The sequence below is a fragment of the Zalophus californianus genome, chromosome 17, assembly GCF_009762305.2.
Source record: "Zalophus californianus isolate mZalCal1 chromosome 17, mZalCal1.pri.v2, whole genome shotgun sequence".
Lineage (NCBI taxonomy): Eukaryota > Metazoa > Chordata > Mammalia > Carnivora > Otariidae > Zalophus > Zalophus californianus.
This window is the reverse complement of record NC_045611.1, coordinates 43,871,642-43,888,939: the sequence shown is the minus strand read 5'-3', so window position 1 is coordinate 43,888,939 and position 17,298 is coordinate 43,871,642. Positions and strand designations below refer to the sequence as shown.

Here is a 17,298-nt window from a genome sequence, read left to right as displayed (position 1 = left end):
TCCTGGGATCGAGCCCCACATTGGGCTCCCTGCTCCGTGGGAGGCCTGCTTCTCCCTCTCCCACTCTCCCTGCTTGTGTCTCTCTCTGTGAAATAAATAAATACAATCTTAAAAAAAAAAAAAGATTCATTGAGCAGCTACAACGTGCCAGGCAGACATTACTCTGACAGACCTCACAAAACCCTCCCAATAAAACTGGACCCCAGAAGCCCTGCCCCCCACAGTGTGCACCCCCAGCCTGGCCAGAGGGAGCCCACGAGCACCAGCACGGGAGTCAGATCAAGACCCTCCAGGCTCAGAGCTTCCTCTGCTCTCTGACTGCCCCGTGGCTCACTCAGCTTCAACCACCTGGAGGCCCTCCGGGGCCTGTTCTCTCCGCACTCAACTGCAGGCCTGGTGGTGGTGAGGGGGGGGCGCGGTGGCGGTTGATTCTTTAGCAACTGGACTGGGCCAGGTCTGGGTGATGCGGCTGTTGGCAGCCAGTGCTACCTCCGACTGGGCCCTGACCCTCCTCTGGCTTCCAAATCCCCCCACCACGAAGGGCCACTCAGAGTCTGTCCCATGACCAGCATCCAGTTTCCCCTTTTCTCTCCTGAGACCAGGCCCAGGGAGCTGTGGGGTGTGACGCCTGGATGGGGGAAGGGGGCTTCCTGCCACGGGCCCATCCCCCCAGTGCCCTAACCTCAGGTTCCTCCTAACTAGCCCCAGCTCAGGCTCTGGTGGGGGGGACTAGAAGTCCCTGTCTCCTCCTGGGTGCGTTCCCTCCGTCCTCACTTCCAGCTACTTCCTCATTCGGTGGTGCAGCACAGCCCAGCGGTCAGCACGTCGGCCCCCACTCGCCTCACCCCAAACCCCCAGTCCTGTGTCTGTGCTGTGCATGTCTGTGTCACTGTCTATCCCTCTCTCTTTTTTCTTGGCCTCGCCACCCCTTTCTCCTTCCCTATCTTTCATCTTGGTTCTTTTTTCTTTCTCTCTAAGGGTCAAATATCCGTCCTTGGGTCCTGTGTTTCCTTATCAGCTTTATTTGCTGTGTGACCTTGCACGAGTGTCTGTACCTTTCTGTACAATGGGGATGACGAGAGCATCTACCTCAGATGGGTGTTGTGGGGGTTAAAAGAGTTAACAGCTTAGGACCGAATGCCTGCCGCTCATTAGTGCCCATAGCCTGATGGCTCTCTTTTACTATCCTATAAACATCACAAAGTTCTGATTATCAATAATTGTAGCTGGTGCTTATAAAAAGCTGACGAGTGTCGGACCCTGCTCTAGAGACATTAATCCATTTGCTCCCCACAAGCCCCTACAAAATAGGCACTATTTTACTCCTCGTTTTACAGATAAGGAAACTGAAGCCCAGCGAGGTTGAATGACTTGTTTAAGTTTGCCCAGCCAGGAAGAGGCAAAACTCGCTTCAGTAATAGCCACTGACTCTTCCTGGTACACCGAGGGCTGACCCCTGATCGGGGCTGGATGGGCACATGTACCCTGTTCCCTCTTATGTCCAGTGGTTAGGGGCTACAGCACGGGGCGTCTTGGCCTGATTCTTCCTGGCATTATCTGTCTCCGTCCCTCCTCCTGTATTGTCTCCTCCTCCCTCCTGCCACCGCCCACCTCGGACTTCCTCCTTCACTTGGTTGGACGCTACACCACATCCCACCGGCCCTTGGACTCCAGTGTCCAGCAGGGTCGCCTGCATCATGGGGGTCCTTGGACCTTCCAACAGGCTCCTGTTCCTGCCTCTCCTTCTGACTGTGGGTGGTGAGTTGGGGGCTTCTAGAGCTGCCTCTTGAGTCCCTGGGCTCAGCTTGGGGCAGAGCAGGGAGCGGGGTAGAAAGGGAACCAAAAGGGAGGTGGGGGAAAACAGATCCCTAGTCCCCCCAAACTTATGGCTGTCTCCCAGAGCCTGAGACCCCAAGATGTGGCCTCTGGCATCAGCAGGGGGAGGGGACTCTACAGATGTTGCAACAGGACAAGTCGGGGTAGAAGTAACTTAGTCCAGTGACCTTGATGCTGGCCCACAGGTCCCACCAGACATGGCTTTCCACTCTTATCTCCTAGCTCTCAGGACCCACCCTCCCCAGCTTCTGTGCCCACCCTCCAATCACAGCCCCATGCCTCAATTTACCTTCTTTTTCTCTCCTCAGGTTTCAGTCCTGTCCAGGCACAGAAAGGTAGGCCTGGACTCTGAAGTCCCCCTCCCTACCTCCTGAAGACCTCCCCATCTCTGTCTGTTCCCCAGTCTCTCCAAACCTTCCCCTGCTGACACCTCCTGCCAGTTCCCAACTTCCACTGACCACCCCCAACCCCTGTGCCACATTCTCAGAATGCAACTGCTCCGTGGTAAGTCCCGGGGTGCTGGCAGGGATCGTGCTGGGGGACCTGGTGCTGACCCTCCTCATCGCCTTGGCTGTGTACTCCCTGGGCCGGCTCTTCCCTCGGGGGCGAGGGGCTGTGGAGGGTGAGTGAGGCTGGCAGGGGATAGCCTGGGACCCTCTGAGGGAGGGGTAAGTTCCCAAGTCACAACCATCCAAAGGGACAATGATGGAGGGGCTGATTTTGCAGCAGCAAAATGGTCCCAATTCACCACCTTAACTATCTCTGCACTCTGCGCTACTCCCCATCCCCCAGCAGTGACCAGGAAACCACGCATCACCGAGACAGAGTCGCCTTATCAGGTGAGAAAACCAGCTTCTCTTCCTCACGTCTCACTCTCATCCTGTGGGTGTCTGTCCTAAACATTTTCCCAGTCCTTCTAGAACCTAGACCCTAAAGCCACTTTCTCAGCAACATTTCAAACCCTCAAGGACTCATGGGGCATCTGTCCAAAACTGCCTTCAATGATAAATCATGACCTTATGCTCAGCTTAAAAATGTGTGAGAAAACATATGGAGGGCTTTACCTTCACAAGAGCAAACGTAGGCCATAGTGAGAAGGCAGGCACGGAATTGTTCAGGACAAGATGATTTCTGGGAGAAGCTCTCAGAAGGGCAGAGGACATAATTCAGCCCTAATTTGGTAACTCTGAAGAGATGAGTTTTAGAATTTTTTGGAAGATCCTACATCCCTTTGAGAAGCTGATGGAAGCTAGAGACTCGTCAGAAAAATCCACATAAAAATTTACAAAATTGTGCATATAATCTAGGGGTGGCACAGGTATCTTGAAACCCTGCTTAAGAACCACCATGCAGGGGTGCCTGGGTGGCTCAGTCAGTTAAGCATCTGACTCTTGATTTTGGCTCAGGTCGTGATCTCAGGGTTGTGGGATCGAGTCCCGTCTGGCTTCGTGCTCAGTGGGGAGTTGGCTTGGGATTCTCTCTCTCCTTCTCCCTCTGCCCCTCCCCTCCCACTCGTTCTCTCTCTCTCTCAAATAAATAAATGTAGAACAAAAAAGGATTCCCCCTCCACGTGCGCATGCGTGCGCGCTCTCTCTCTTAAAAAAAAAAAAAAAAGAGCCACTCCTCAGACAGAGGCATCTTTCCATTGCTTGCCTCTCTATCAGGGTCCTTTAGGGGGTCATGGGCTCCTGTGAGAATCTAATGGAAGCCAAACAGACCTCTTCCCATAAAGGTGCACACCCAGACCAATCATTTACTTATGATTTCAGGGATTCAGTCTGAGGGCCTCTTGAGGCCATAGACCCCACCCCCCAAAATTGTAAGCCTTGTTCTGTGAAGTCTCTTACTTATCTGCAGCCAGGTTTGCTTTGCCTCACTTGTGGATAAAAAGTCTCTTGGTAAAGCGTAAGCAACTCGAGTTTGGTTTTGTGAGGTCCAGAAGAATGAGGGAATTTTCGGTTACCGGGGGTAGTGAAATTTTAGGGCAAAGCAATATTCTAATTTATTCATCCTTCAGTGGAATTTGTTAAGCACGTACATAGCAAGAGAGTTTACATCCCAGTTGGGGAGATGGACTTGAAGCCAATTAAGAGATAAGATAATTAGGGGAGGTATCATGGGGAAATAAAACTGGTGTGACCATGACTGGAGTGTGTGTGGTGGGGAGAAGTTAGATGGCAAAATCAAGAAATGCTTCTCTGAGGAAGTGACATGAGCTGAGACTTGAAGGGGGAGAAGGAACCATCCCTGGGAACATCTAGGAAACCCGTGTTCCAGGCAGGGAGGACAGCTTGTGCAAAAGCCTTGAGGCTGGGGCGAGATGATGAGGCAGAGGAGACAGGGAAACACTAGATGCACTTGATTAAGATCCAGATCTTTTCCATGGCTGCAAGGTTGAAGAAGCTGCTAGGCCACTGGGAGAAGGCTGAATTTTGTTAGAAGTTTATTCAGTGGACCTCACCCACTAATGGTTCCCACCCTGTCCCTCCTACTAGGAGCTTCAAGGTCAGAGGTCAGATGTCTATAGTGACCTCAAAACACAGAGGCCTTATTACAAATGAGCCCAAACCACAGCAGTCAGCAACCTGATGCCTGGATCCAGTCATTCCTGATGCCTCCCTAGCACCCTATTCCTACTCCCACCAAGATACAGATCCACAGAGTGCCCTCCCTGAGGGGTCAGACTTCTCTCCACTACTGTCCCCAAATAAACATGGCACACAAAAACACTTTGAGTTATTCTAGATCTCTCGGCTGAGGGGCCAGGGATATGTGGGGTTCTGGGGGGTCATGGATGCAGAAAAAGCTAAATGGGAAGGAGGTTTGGGGACCCTGGGGTTTCTCTGAGGAAGAATCAGAACCAGAGGTAGTTTAATTGCTTTATTCCACCCCAAAGTGGGGAGTGCGTTTCCTGTGTGGCCGCACACAATGCGGGATGAGAGGGTCAGAAGTCAAAGGCCTCACAAGGGGGTCAGCCCCTGCCAGGCATGTTGATGTAGACTTTGTCATCTTCTGGGGGTGGGGGAGAGAAAGCATGAGGCCTGACCACCTACCACCCACCCACATCTCCACCTTCCTGGGGACCCCCTGCCTCAGGGGTTTTCTCCGGAGTTCCCCCCTGCACCGCCTCCAGGGTTTCCCCAGCATCTCCTCCAGGGCTTCCCTGGGGGACCCCTCCCTTGGGGACCCGCTCTCTAGGGGCACCTCTCCCTCCGGGCCCCACCCTGTGTCTGCCCTCACCTAGGGTGGGCCTGTGGCGTGGGCAGGCACACACAAACACCACCGCAATGATGAGCAGAGACACCACTGCGTCAGCGGCCATGAGCCAGGCCAGCATTGGCAGAGAGAGGGGCCCACATCCGGAACAGGAACCTGGAGGGTGTGGCAGAGACAAGAAGGCGCTTGAGGGAGGTTCCAAACCCTCAGGGCTGCACTTGGGGACTATGGGGCCCGAGGAAGTCCCTGGAGGAAGGCAGGAGTGTCTGAGATTCCCTGAGGTTGACTTGGGGGATGAAAAGGGAGGTGGGGGTCTGGAGAGAAGCCCGGGATTGGGGGGAGGGCAGGTGGGCGGGCGGTGGCGGTGGGGGGGGGGAGTCCCAGCATAGAGAGACATATGTGGTGCTTTGGGCATAGTGAGTACTCCCAAAGAAGTCTGGGGGGTGGCCGAGTCCCTGGGGCTTCAATTTGGTGATGAGGGCAGTGAGCTGGGGACCCAGAGAGGACTGCAGTTTCCCTGGGGGCTCTGATTTGGGGGTGAGAGGTGAGCTGGTGACCTAGAGAGCCACCAGGGGCATTCCAGGACCCTCAGGCCACACTTCAGGGATAGAAGCAGTACCACGGCAAAAGGGAAGGGGTGCTGATTTCTCACCTGGGGTCACCCCAGCTGCAGCCACTGTGAAAAGAGAGGGAAAGAGGATTAGCAGGGAGAGGTGCTGTCCTGAGAAGTAACCTCCATTCTGGAGAGAGCAAATGAGAAAGAGGCCAGAGAGAAAATCAGAAGTAGAAGTAGAGACAGACCTAGCAGTGAGAAGGGGAAGTTGACAGGCAGCTACCCCAGACTCAGCTTCTCTCCCCAGAGAACCAGGCTCTGAAGCCAAAACAGATCTTCAGGAAGGAAGGGGTCCTGGGAGGACGTGCCCTTAGCACTCCTCCCTTCAGAGGCCACCCAAGCCACCCCTCTCATAAGGACTCTGCCTGCCGCCCCCCATAACCACTGGCTTCACCTGGGAGCAAAAGCAGGAGCAGGATGACACCTGAAGGGGCCATGGTGGGCTGGGGCAAGACGGGGTCTGGCAAAAGGCTTTGGTCCAGAGAAGTCCTGAGGAACAGTGGGGGAGTAAAGAAGCAGCAATAGCGGATGTCACCCTGCTGGTGGCAAGGTCACCTGCTTCCTGTGTGAGGGGTGTGGGAGGGGGAGAAGTGGTGGGGCCCTGTGACTGCCTTTGGGGATGAACTGAGGGTAGGGTCAGAGACCAGGGAGGCTGCTATGATTGTCCCAGGTGGGAGGTGACAGATGGACCAGGTTGTGGGCATTGAGGAGATTCTGAAGGGATTTTGGAGGTAGAACCAACAAAACTTGCTGATCCACTAGGTATGGGTGTGTATGAGAGAGAGGGATTCAGGATGACCAAAGCTTCTGGACTAACCAACTGAAAAGACGGAGCATCTTTTGACAGAGATGGAGAAGGAGGGGAGCAGGTTTAGGAGGCAAGTGCCAAGGTCTGGGGACACTGAGTTGGAAGTGCCTGGTAGATCTCCGTGCGGAACTGAATGACCACAGCTGCATCTGTGAATTCAGGGATAAGTCTCTGGTCTGGAGATGTAAATTTTTGGGTTGATGGCTTATGGATGGTATTTAAAGCCACGGGACTGGATGAGATCACCAAGGAAGTGAGTTCAGACAGAGGAGTGCCCCTGGCCCCCAAGAACGCGCGAAGAGGCGGAAACAGCCGGGGAAACTGGGAAGGCACAACGTGTGAGGGAGGAGAACCAGGAGAGCAAAAGTCTTGAAAGCCTGGGAGAAATGATTAACATGGCCACGGACGTGGGAACTGAGAATGAGTCTCCCCTGCAATGTCAGTTCGCTTGAGGGCTGGGAATTCCTGTCCGCTTAGTTCACAGCTATACCACAGCACCCAGCAAAGTACCTCCCTTGCAGTAATAAATTATTTTTAATGACGAATGAATAAATGAGAACTGACCTCTGAAAAAGAAGGTGATGTGGGGAAGAGGGAGAAAAGAATTTGAGTCCACCGATGTCACTCTTACCTACAGACCTTCCCTCCCTGGGACCAGGAAGTCCTGAACCCCAGCCTCCTCCTACCCCAGGACTCAGTAATACTGTTCCCTCCCAACCCAGGCCCCAGAAATCAAAGACTCCGGCACCCCCTTGGACCGAGACCCAGAAGTCCGGGTCCCCAGTGCCCTCCTCCTTCAGGTGTCTAACCCCGGCCGCTTATCCCTCAGACCAAAGATGGGGTCCACCAGCTCCCTCTTTCCAGGAAGGCTCCGGAGTCGGACCCTCAATGTCAGCCCCGCCCATTCAGAGACTGGGCTTGTTCAAGCGCGACTCGGGGACTCCCGGGCCTGTGGGCGGAGCCCTGCCCTTGACTGGGCGGTGCCAGAACCCCAATTTAAAAACTCGCGGGGCACCGACCCTAGATCGGGGACCCGGCGGCGGCTCCGCGGGGTAAGAGCGAGGCTGGCGCAGCGCCGAGGCCGCGGCCCTGGGGGCCCGCAATCCGCGCCACGGAATCCGCGAGGTAATGGAGGGGGTGGCGAGGTGAGGCACGCTCGGCCTCTTGAGAGAGCGAGGGCTGGAGTCCGGCTCTTGCGAACCTGAGGGACGGGGCTGGAGCTTCAAGCCTGGGTGCCGAGAGTGAGCGTACTCGGTGTTTGGAGGGGGCAGGGGGCCAGGACTTCTGGGTGGTGATGGAGGAGCGGCTGGGATTCTGGGCTTCTGGGTCGTGGCGGGGAGGGAGGGTAAGGGACCGGGGATTCAGAATCCTGGGTCCGGGGGTGAAAGGGCTGGGAGCCCCGACCCCTGGGTCCTGTGGGAGGAGGGGGCTGGCGGCCCGGACTCCTCGCTCTAGACAGGGGGAGGTGGAGTCCTGGGGGCGTGGTTGCTTAAAAATCGGCCACGAGCGGGTGTGGGTCAGGTCCGGCGCCCGGCCGCAGGGGTCCACGCTGGCCTTGACCCTGCCCGGGCCCCGGGAATTCCCGAGTCCCCACCCACCCCGGGTTCCCGGGCTGAGCAGGAATTCCCCACGTGCGGGGATTCCGAGAGCTCCACGCCTGGCCGCGCGCCCCGCCTCTAAGCGGGACACCTGCGGCGCGCCGCCGGGAGAGGAAGGGGTGGATGGAAGATTCCCTTGCGTGAGCGCCGTGACGTCAGCACGTCGTGTCTGGGCTGTTTCCGAGTTCGCCCTCCCTCCTCCGCTTAACCCTTCCTCCGCCGGAACCAGGGCTCAGAGGGTGAGGGTTGAGGGTCCGGATTTCCGGGGTGGTGCGGACCAGGCTTCTGGAAACTGGGACTCCCAGGTGCAAGGGAGGGCGAGGCTGAGGGCCCGGACTCCTGGGTCCTGGGAAAAGGGGGACTAGGCTCTCGGAGTCCCGCAGAATGGGGCCTGGACTCTTAGGTCTGAAGGGGGGATGGGGTCTGGACTTCCGGAGCCCCGATGAGCTTGGGGGCTCTTGATTCGCGGTTCCTTGGGGAGAGGGGCTGGGGGCTCGGACGCCTGGTTTCCCGAGGAATGTGTGTCAGGTCAGCTTCTAGGGCAGAGAGATGTTGGGAACCTGGATGTGCATCTCTAGGGAGTGATTCCCAGCGACCCCCCCCCCCCTCAGGCCTGGGAACTGGGAGATCTGGGGGCTGGGATATTTCTCAGAAGTCGGGTGGGGGGAGGTGCCGCAGAGGAGCGCCCTCCTCCCCCTTCCTCAGTTTCCACGACGCTGGTGGAAAGTTGGGTCAGAGGGGAAAGTGCGGAGCAAAGGGAAGGAAACGGCGGAGGCGGAAGCTGCACCTGAAAGCTAAAGATTGGCTTTGTGGAGTTCTCAGGCGGCGTCAGTGTGCCAGTTTTTCCGCGCAGGAGGGCGAGGGAGGGTGCCTGAATCCACTCCCCCGCGAAGTTGGGTGACTTAAGGACCTCTGATTGCTTCCCCCCACCTCCCCCGCCGCGTAGTGAGCCGGAGTGAACGCAGCCACTGCCCATCACAGACCGTGAAGAAGCTCCTGGAAGAACAGAGGCGCCGTCAGCAGCAGCCGGACGCTGGTGGGGTACCGGTAAGGCCCATGAAGCCCCGCAAAATATAATTCGTGAGGCCATGTCCTGTTGGGCAGAGACTTGATGGCTTGTGGGCCCTCGGAGCAGATGAGAGAGGTGTCGTCCTGACTTAGATGCTCTGTGGGCGGGGAATGGTTGCTGAGGGATCCGTCAGATAAATAAATCCCCCCTTGTTCCTTTTTTTTTTTTTTTTTTTTGTTTATCCCCCTACAGGGACAGTTTCCGCCTCCCCTGGCCCAGCCCCAGACCGCATCTGTGAATGAGAGTGAGGCTGGTAAGTCTGGAAACTCATATGGTTCCCTCAGCTCGCGGCCCCAGCTTTCTTCAGGGACTCAAACATTCCAAATCTTAGAACTTTGGGGAACGCAGGAGTCAGACCCTCTTTCTTGCTGGGACCCGGTAGCAGTTTGAGCTTCCAGATTCTCTGGAGCCCACGGGTCTATGCATACACAGTCCTTGGGTGTTCCAGGGGCCCAGGCTCCCAGCCTTTTGCTGCTCCCTGGGTCTAGGCCCTCAACCCTCAGTGTCCCTAGGGTCCAGCCACCAGAAGTCCAAGCTCTCAATCCCTTGGTGTCCTGGCTTTTGAGTCCCAGCCCTTTGGTGTCCCACAAGTACTAGCTCTCAGTACCTGGGGAGATTCCAGGCCCTCACACCGGCCCTCCAGCCTTGGTTGTGACTTCCCCAACTCTGGTAACCAGGCCTGCCCCTGCCCCTCCTCTCACACACAGGCCATTCCCGCTTCCCAGTACACCAGGAGACTGTGGGTTCTGGACTTGGCAGCCTGGCTCCCAGCACAGGCTTTCCAGACTGGGACCCCAACACGCATGCTGCCTACACAGACAGCCCCTACTCTTACCCTGCTTCTGCTGCGGAAGGCTTCCCGACTCCTGACTTCTACCCGCCCTCCGACCCAGGGCGGCAGTGTTCATTTTCTGTGGGGATGGAGGTGAGATACAGAGTGGGAACAGGAGGATGCTGAAGGGCCCCTAAAATTCCAAGTTGCCCTCATGTTAGATTAAGATCCCATTCTTCAGATGGGCAAAGCTGAGGCCCCAAGGTCCAAGGTCACTTGGTACAGACGGGGCACCCAGCCACTCTACCCGGCACTCTGTCGGGGTATGGGTATATGTTAGGACTTCTCAGCTGACTGGCTCTGCCCACCATATGTATCCTTCAGGACCCCCTGGATACCCGGCTTTATGCAGAACCTTCCGTGCCACAGGCAGGATCCTGGAGAGGTTCTGGACTCCCCCTAGGGCCCCCACAGTTGCCCCCTGTGGCCACCGGACCATCCCTGGACACAGCCCGTGCTCACATGCTGGCTTTGGGGCCACAGCAGCTGCTGGCCCAGGATGAGGAGGGAGACACGTGAGTATAGGGGATTGCAGTCTGCCTGTTCCTGGCTTCGCTGGGGTGCAGTGCTCACTGCTTGTCCCCTACCTGTCCTCAGGCTCCTGCACCTGTTTGCGGCTCGGGGGCTGCGCTGGGCAGCATATGCCGCAGCTGAGATGCTCCAAGTGTACAAACATCTGGACATCCGTGAGCATAAGGGCAAGGTGAGGGCCAGGGACCTGGACTTCTGGCTTTGAAGGGAAAAGGTCTGGGGCCCTGGATTGTTGGTTTTCAGGGGGGATGAGACTGGGGGCCCAGACTGACCTTCTTATCCCCTGCAGACCCCTCTCCTGGTGGCTGCTGCCGCCAACCAGCCCCTGATTGTGGAGGATCTACTGAACCTCGGAGCAGAGCCCAATGCCACTGATCATCAGGGACGTTCTGTCTTGCATGTGGCTGCTACCTATGGGCTTCCAGGAGTCCTCTCGGTATGGCCAGCTGGCCGGTGGGGTAATGGGATGGACTTTGCTGGACGTCCATCCAGCAAAGTGATGGACGTTGCTCAGATCCTGGCCTCCAGGGCTAGGAGGCCTGGGGAGACTCTAATCCAGCACTGTGCCTTCTCCTCCTCAGGCTGTGATTAACTCAGGGGTTCAGGTTGACCTAGAAGCCAGAGACTTTGAGGGTAAGTTGGGTGGTGGGCAGGGTGGGTATGGCAGGTGGGGCTGGGGTGGGGTGGGCACTCCGGATGCAGAGCCTTCACCGTCTCCATCCTGCAGGCCTCACCCCTCTCCACACAGCCATCCTGGCCCTCAACGTTGCTATGCACCCACCTGACCTATGTTCCCGGGTGCTGAGCACCCAGGCCCGAGACAGGCTGGCTTGTGTCCAGATGTTGCTGCACATGGGTGCCGATCACACCAGCCAGGTAAGCGGGGCAGTGGGCAGCCGGTCCCTAGAAGGGTGTGTGGGATGGGTCACCTGGATGTCCGGGGGCTCCAGACAAACGCTGATTTTGCCCCTTGCCAGCCATGTGAACTTGAGCACATGGCTTCATTTTTCTGTGCCCCAGAGAATAAGATTACTGTTCTTAGCTTATATTTATCAAGCACTTACCATTCATCAAGCACCGAGTGTCACGGATTAGCTAATCGAATCCTCACCAACCCCCTTTGACATGTGCACTGTTATTACTTTTCCTGCTTTACTGATAGAGAAACTGAGGCACAGGAGTCAAAAGTCTTACAGCTTGTAAGAGTCAGAGAGGGGATTAGAGTAAGGTGGCGTCACGCCAGACTCTAGCCCTTCACGGTTACGTTCTCCTCCTCCCGCTGCTAGTAGCTCCTTCGCGGGCTGGCTGAGAGAATTAAGCGTCCACTTATCGTTTTGTTTTGTTTTTTAGTTAAAGAATTTTGAACACAGATAAAATACAGAAAATAATATAGTGACCTCCCTGTCCCCAACATCAGTAATCGGCAACTTATACCCAGTCCTGCCCCATCCATTCCTCGACTTTCCTATAGTATTTTATTTTATTTTTTTTAAAGATTTTATTTATTTATTTGAGAGAGAGAGAATGAGAGAGAGAGAGCACATGAGAGGGGGGAGGGTCAGAGGGAGAAGCAGACTCCCCGCTGAGCAGGGCGCCCGATGCGGGACTCGATCCCGGGACTCCAGGATCATGACCTGCGCCGAAGGCAGTCGCTCAACCAACTGAGCCACCCAGGCGCCCTCCTATAGTATTTTAAAGCAAACCCAAGCATGTATTTTATCCACAAAAATTCGTGTCTTTAAAGTTAAGAACTCTTTTAACCTCAATACCATCATTTCACCTTAAAAAAATTAATCTCATAATATCAAATACCCTGGCTGTGTTCAAATTTCTGATTGACTCTAAAGTGATATACATTGTTTTTTCATTAAAAAAACAAAACAAAACTCGGATCCAAATAAAGCCTACATGTTGCCATTATAAGACTTTTAAAGTCGTTCTTAATCTAGAGCTTCGTGCTCTATCTCCTTGTCTCTTCTTCATTATTTATCTGGTGAGCCAACTAGGTTGTTTTGCCTTGTATAAGCACATCATATTTTTTTTTAATTTTATATTGTTATGTTAATCACCATATATTACATCATTTGTTTTGGTGTAGTGTTCCATGATTGATTGTTTGTTCATAACACCCAGTGCTCCATGCAGAATGTGCCCTCTTTAATACCCATCACCAGGCTAACCCAACCCCCCATCCTCCTCCCCTCTAGAACCCTCAGTTTGTTTTTCAGAGTCCATCATCTCTCCTGGTTCGTCTCCCCCTCTGACTTACTCCCCTTCATTCTTCCCCTCCTGCTATCTTCTTCTTTTTCTTTTTTCTTAAAATATGTTGCGTTATTTGTTTCAGAGATACAGGTCTGTGATTCAACAGTCTTGCACAATTCACAGCGCTCACCGTAGCACATACCCTCCCCAATGTCTATCACCCAGCCACCCCGCCCCTCCCACCCCCAACCACTCCAGCAACCCTCAGTTTGTTTCCTGAGATTAAGAATTCCTCATATCAGTGAGGTCATATGATACATGTCTTTCTCTGATTGACTTATTTCACTCAGCATAACACCCTCCAGTTCCATCCACGTCGTTGCAAATGGCAAGATCTCATTCCTTTTGATGGCTGCATAATATTCCATTGTGTATATATACCACATCTTCTTTATCCATTCATCTGTCGATGGACATCTTGGCTCTTTCCACAGTTTGGCTATTGTGGACATTGCTGCTATAAACATTGGGGTGCACGTACCCCTTCGGGTCCCTACATTTGTATCTTTGGGGTAAATACCCAGTAGAAGCACATCATATTTTTAATGTCCATTACCATTACAAACTCTTGAAAGGCACATAAGAAAGCTTCACTGTGGAAAATGTCTTTTTATTTGCTCCAAAATACGAAGAGAACAACTCAGTATGGAAGTGCACATGGGCTTAGTGAGTCCCCTGACTAATGCTGCTCAAGTCCCATCCTTAGAGATAAAGTACAGTCCGTGTGGGATGTGGATACATTTTACTGTGCCTAATAGAATGTCAGGTGGCCAGGGCAGCTGCTAGCCCAGAACTCTTTTGGAGGATTAGATAAGCGTGTTTTTCTCAAAGACACTCGGGCTAGAAAATTGTCAAAATAAACATATAGTTCTGTGATGTGTATGATGTGAATGGCACCCCCTTAAAGGTGGTACTCTTGTACAGTGCACAACATAGATAACTGTGTGAGGCACCCCTGGGTGCTTGCAAAGGAGAGACAAGGTGTCTAAAGGCTCTTGGGTTTTGTGGGAGGGGCTCTGGGTGTGAGGACTGGCCTGACCTCCGCCGTTCCTTTCTCTACAGGAGATCAAGAGCAATAAGACAGTTCTGCATCTGGCTGTGCAGGCCGCCAATCCTACTCTGGTTCAGCTGCTGCTTGAGCTGCCCCAGGGAGACTTGCGGGCCTTTGTCAACATGAAGGTGGGGGCCTAGGTTAGAATGTGCGAGTGTGTGAGATGTGACGGAGAAGGGCAGGGGGATGTTGGGAGGCCTGTGGGCTGTGGCTGTGGCAAGGACAATGTAGGGAACAAAGGTGAGGACCGTATAGGATGTGGCTGTGGATTGCAGGAATGTATACGACACAGACCGAGGGCTGTGCGGAATGTGACTGTGGAGGGGATCCTGGGGCGTGAGTAGGGGCACATGGGGTGTGGCTGTGAAGGCAGGAGTGTGGGACTTGGCTGCGGCAGACTCTGAAGTGTTGAGGACCCAGGCCAGCTGAGTCCAAATCCTTAGCAGTCTTCCCCTCACTGTCCCCAGGCCCACGGGAACACAGCCCTTCACATGGCGGCTGCCCTGCCCCCTGGGCCCCCCCAGGAGGCTATTGTGAGGCGCCTGCTGGCAGCTGGGGCAGATCCAACACTGCGAAACCTGGAGAATGAACAGCCTGTCCACCTGCTGCGGCCTGGGCCGGGCCCTGAGGGGGTGAGCGCGGAGCCCACCCTGACGGCAGAGTGGCCTCTGACCTAACAGGGTGCACCCCTGACCCTACCCATTTATGACTTTAGAGGGTGACTTTTAATCTCAGAAGGTGACCTTGATCCCTATCCAAACCTGACTTGAAAATGTGACCTCTGACTCCAGTGTTTTATTTTTGACCTGGTATTGGTGACTCCTCCTAACCTCTACTTTAACCCTGACCTCCACTTCTCAGCCTGAGTCCCGACCTCAGGGTGTGACCTTGGATTCCCAAGGATGACCTCCTAGCCCCTGCCCCAGCCCTGAGTTCTGACCTCTCAAAGTGGGACATCTGACCCCTAAATGTGACCTCTGACCCCTTGCCTCTACCGTTCGACTCCTAGTGCTCACTGTTAACCCCAGAGTGGGAACCCCCAACCAGCAACACCTTCCCACTTCATCCCTTCTGGCTCCTGAAACCTTTTCTCCGTGTGGGAGCCATCGTCCCTAACCCCACGTCTTGACTCTGAACCTCTGACCTGCAAACCCAATTGATCTACTCTGCTTCTCCACCTTCCCCTCCGACTTCACAGGATCTGTGGCCCTGAGCTCCCTTTCCAGCCTCCCTAACTCCTCTTCCCCTGTCTTGTCCGCAGCTCCGGCAGCTATTGAAGAGGAGCCGTGTGGCACCCCCAGGCCTGTCCTCTTAGGACTCAAACCCAGAACCTGGACTGATTTTCCAGTCCCCACCGTCCTGTGGGACAGCCAGCGTATGCTAATGTTGCAAATCCATGATAATGTATGTGGAATGTCCTGCCATCGGGGTCTTACATTAAAACCCCAACATGGCTGCTGGGGGTAAACAATCCCCAATATTTGGGGTGGTGTAATGCCCCTCCCCCACCCACAAGGAGCCGTCTTGATGATTTCTGTGAAATCGAGGCCCCTTGACTGTTTCTGTGAAACACCCTAGACCCCTAACCCTTTCTCCACTGGAATCTTTTGGGACCCCTTCCCTACTCAACTCTAGTTCAACTCACCTAGAACCCCAGATGGGATTTCCCTACACAGTACTTGGGGTACCCCCAGAATAGCTCCCAGTGTCATCCAGTAGAGCTCCTGAGATGACCCCCCCCAAACCTCCCCAGGACCCACACCGTTCAGGTCCTTACCCCTGAGACACAGGAAGGACTCTCCTAGATTGGAGTCCCCTGGGTCCTATGCTTCCTAATTCAGAACTCAGATCTCCGCATTTCCAGTGAATCCCTCCCCTATCTGAAACTCCTTATTAAACTCAGTTTGGACTGCACTGTCTTTGTCTGAGTCTCTGGGGGTGTCGGTGCAGGGGAGCGGCCGTGCTGCTTGGCTGAGGAGGCATGTCCGGATGACTGTGTGGGGTGGGGTGTGTAGCAGACTGGAGGTGCCGAGTCTGCATCCGTTCGCCTTTACCCAGTCAGCACCTGGTGGTCCGCCTGCCTGTGGGCATCGCGAGACCACTGGTGCCCACTCCACTCTACCCTGGGTGTGAGCCTGGTAGCCTTAAGTGCCAATGAGTTTATGCCACTTCCCGTCAAACAGCCCTCAAACCAGAGACCGAAAGGAGATGGTGCGGAAAGACTCCAGGTCCCTCGCCTCTCTGTGAGGATAACGTGGAAGTGCGTGTTCTACACAGGCTCTCAGAGCTCCCCAACAGAGTTACGCTCCCGTTCCCCACCCACTGCCTCTGGCTTGATGACTTACCCTTTCCTGACTGCTTTCCCTTTCCTGGGTCCTGTCCCACCTCCCCTACCAATAGATTGTCCTCAAATCCTGCTTCTGGGGAGACCCAAGCCAAGCAGACCTCCACAGTGCCCCCTTCTCGTAACTGTCCCACAGCCTCCGCTCTGGACTCCATCCCAATCTTATCACCAAAAGAGCCTCGCCGAGAGCCCTCTGACTCAGCCCCCCCCGCTCAGAGCCTCTCAAGGACAGCAAACCAAGCACACTTCGGGGCATGTGCCCGTGTCTCCACCCCAAAAGTTAAGGCTTGAAACAACCATCTCTATTTGCTCATGATCCTACAGTCTGGGCTGGGCTCCACTGGACAGTCCTGCTCTGGTCACTCATGTGGCTGCAGTCAGCTAGAGGCCTGATGGGGTCGGACAGCTTCACTCCCATGTCTGCTAGCTCAGCTGCGATGGCCGGAACCACCGGGAGTGGGCCAGGCATCTCTTTCTCCATGTGGTTTTTCCAGGGAGGTGGGTGGACCTCTTCACGGGGTGGTTCCAAGAGGAAGTGTTCTTTTTTTTTTCTTTAAAGATTTTTTTTTTAATTTGTTTGACAGAGAGAGCGAGAGAGCACAAGCAGGGGGAACAGTAGAGGGAGAGGGAGAAGCAGGCTCCCCGCCAAGCAGGGACCCGGATGTGGGTCTCTATCCCAGGACCCTGAGATCAGGACCCGAGCCGAAGGCAGGTGCCCAACCATCTGACCCACCCAGGCGCCCCAAGAGGAAGTGTCCTAAGAGAACAAGTCCTAGCTTGCATCATGCTTGTTGACATCACACTGGTCAAAGTTATTCACATGGCCAAGCCCAGAATCTGGGGAGGGGGCGCTACCCCAGGGCTTGAATATTGGGAGGTGGAGTTTCAGGAGCTACCTGTGTTAGTCTCCCACATGAGCAGCCCTGTACCAGCATACATTGCTCTTCTGTGTATGCACATAGTGGCAGCTGACCCATGAAGAATTCATAGGAATATTATTCCATAGAGTCTAAGAACTTAACTGGAATTCACCTTACAGTCATTGTGTGGCATAGTTTAATTTCTGTATTTTTTCCTTTGTGGTACATAAAGGTATTTTATCTATCATCTATCTATCATCTATCATCTTAGAGAGAGA

At 54.5% G+C, this 17,298-nt stretch overlaps 3 protein-coding genes across 8 annotated transcripts; 2 read left to right on the top strand and 1 right to left on the bottom strand.

Annotated features, from left to right (window-relative positions):
* Window positions 1-1,599: 1,599 nt before the first annotated feature.
* On the top strand, window positions 1,600-4,565 carry LOC113935651 (transmembrane immune signaling adaptor TYROBP). Of its 2 annotated transcripts, none has more exons than XM_027617967.1 (5): window positions 1,600-1,758; window positions 2,145-2,171; window positions 2,324-2,458; window positions 2,632-2,675; window positions 4,332-4,565. In XM_027617967.1, exons 1-5 carry the CDS (start codon window positions 1,698-1,700, stop codon window positions 4,395-4,397), a joined length of 333 nt encoding a protein of 110 aa, XP_027473768.1. In that variant the 5' UTR covers window positions 1,600-1,697; the 3' UTR covers window positions 4,398-4,565. The 2 variants fall into 2 exon arrangements, with proteins under 2 accessions (XP_027473768.1, XP_027473767.1); XM_027617966.1 differs by having other exon boundaries at window positions 1,601-1,758; window positions 2,629-2,675.
* Window positions 4,566-4,707: 142 nt separating this feature from the next.
* HCST (hematopoietic cell signal transducer) lies at window positions 4,708-6,186 on the bottom strand. 2 transcript variants are annotated; one of them, XM_027617986.1, is made up of 4 exons: window positions 6,060-6,186; window positions 5,705-5,728; window positions 5,077-5,208; window positions 4,708-4,848 (listed from the first exon to the last, which is right to left on the bottom strand). In XM_027617986.1, exons 1-4 carry the CDS (start codon window positions 6,100-6,102, stop codon window positions 4,808-4,810), a joined length of 240 nt encoding a protein of 79 aa, XP_027473787.1. In that variant the 5' UTR covers window positions 6,103-6,186; the 3' UTR covers window positions 4,708-4,807. The 2 variants fall into 2 exon arrangements, with proteins under 2 accessions (XP_027473787.1, XP_027473788.1); XM_027617987.2 differs by having other exon boundaries at window positions 4,708-4,845.
* An 869-nt stretch (window positions 6,187-7,055) lies between these two features.
* NFKBID (NFKB inhibitor delta) lies at window positions 7,056-15,725 on the top strand. Of its 4 annotated transcripts, none has more exons than XM_027617813.2 (12): window positions 7,056-7,598; window positions 9,018-9,118; window positions 9,333-9,393; window positions 9,848-10,065; window positions 10,297-10,487; window positions 10,570-10,675; window positions 10,793-10,939; window positions 11,085-11,136; window positions 11,231-11,379; window positions 13,828-13,944; window positions 14,284-14,448; window positions 15,078-15,725. In XM_027617813.2, exons 1-12 carry the CDS (start codon window positions 7,310-7,312, stop codon window positions 15,129-15,131), a joined length of 1,650 nt encoding a protein of 549 aa, XP_027473614.1. In that variant the 5' UTR covers window positions 7,056-7,309; the 3' UTR covers window positions 15,132-15,725. The 4 variants fall into 4 exon arrangements, with proteins under 4 accessions (XP_027473614.1, XP_027473615.1, XP_027473616.1 ...); XM_027617814.2 differs by lacking the exon at window positions 7,056-7,598 and adding an exon at window positions 8,364-8,474; XM_027617817.2 differs by lacking the exons at window positions 7,056-7,598; window positions 9,848-10,065 and adding an exon at window positions 8,500-8,599.
* Window positions 15,726-17,298: the final 1,573 nt, after the last annotated feature.

Excerpts from the sequence above, each read along its gene's own strand:
- LOC113935651 (XM_027617966.1), top strand. The coding sequence starts at position 1,698 with ATGGGGGTCCTTGGACCTTCCAACAGGCTCCTGTTCCTGCCTCTCCTT. Across the intron at positions 1,759-2,144 it reads TCTCCTTCTGACTGTGGGTG|GTTTCAGTCCTGTCCAGGCA; the intron begins GTGAGTTGGGGG and ends TTCTCTCCTCAG. Across the intron at positions 2,459-2,628 it reads GGGGCGAGGGGCTGTGGAGG|CAGTGACCAGGAAACCACGC; the intron begins GTGAGTGAGGCT and ends CCCATCCCCCAG.
- HCST (XM_027617986.1), bottom strand. The coding sequence starts at position 6,102 with ATGGCCCCTTCAGGTGTCATCCTGCTCCTGCTTTTGCTCCCAG. Across the intron at positions 5,209-5,704 it reads TGCAGCTGGGGTGACCCCAG|GTTCCTGTTCCGGATGTGGG; the intron begins GTGAGAAATCAG and ends CACACCCTCCAG. Across the intron at positions 4,849-5,076 it reads ACGCCACAGGCCCACCCTAG|AAGATGACAAAGTCTACATC; the intron begins GTGAGGGCAGAC and ends CCCCACCCCCAG.
- NFKBID (XM_027617813.2), top strand. The coding sequence starts at position 7,310 with ATGGGGTCCACCAGCTCCCTCTTTCCAGGAAGGCTCCGGAGTCGGACC. Across the intron at positions 9,119-9,332 it reads CGGACGCTGGTGGGGTACCG|GGACAGTTTCCGCCTCCCCT; the intron begins GTAAGGCCCATG and ends ATCCCCCTACAG. Across the intron at positions 14,449-15,077 it reads CTGGGCCGGGCCCTGAGGGG|CTCCGGCAGCTATTGAAGAG; the intron begins GTGAGCGCGGAG and ends TCTTGTCCGCAG.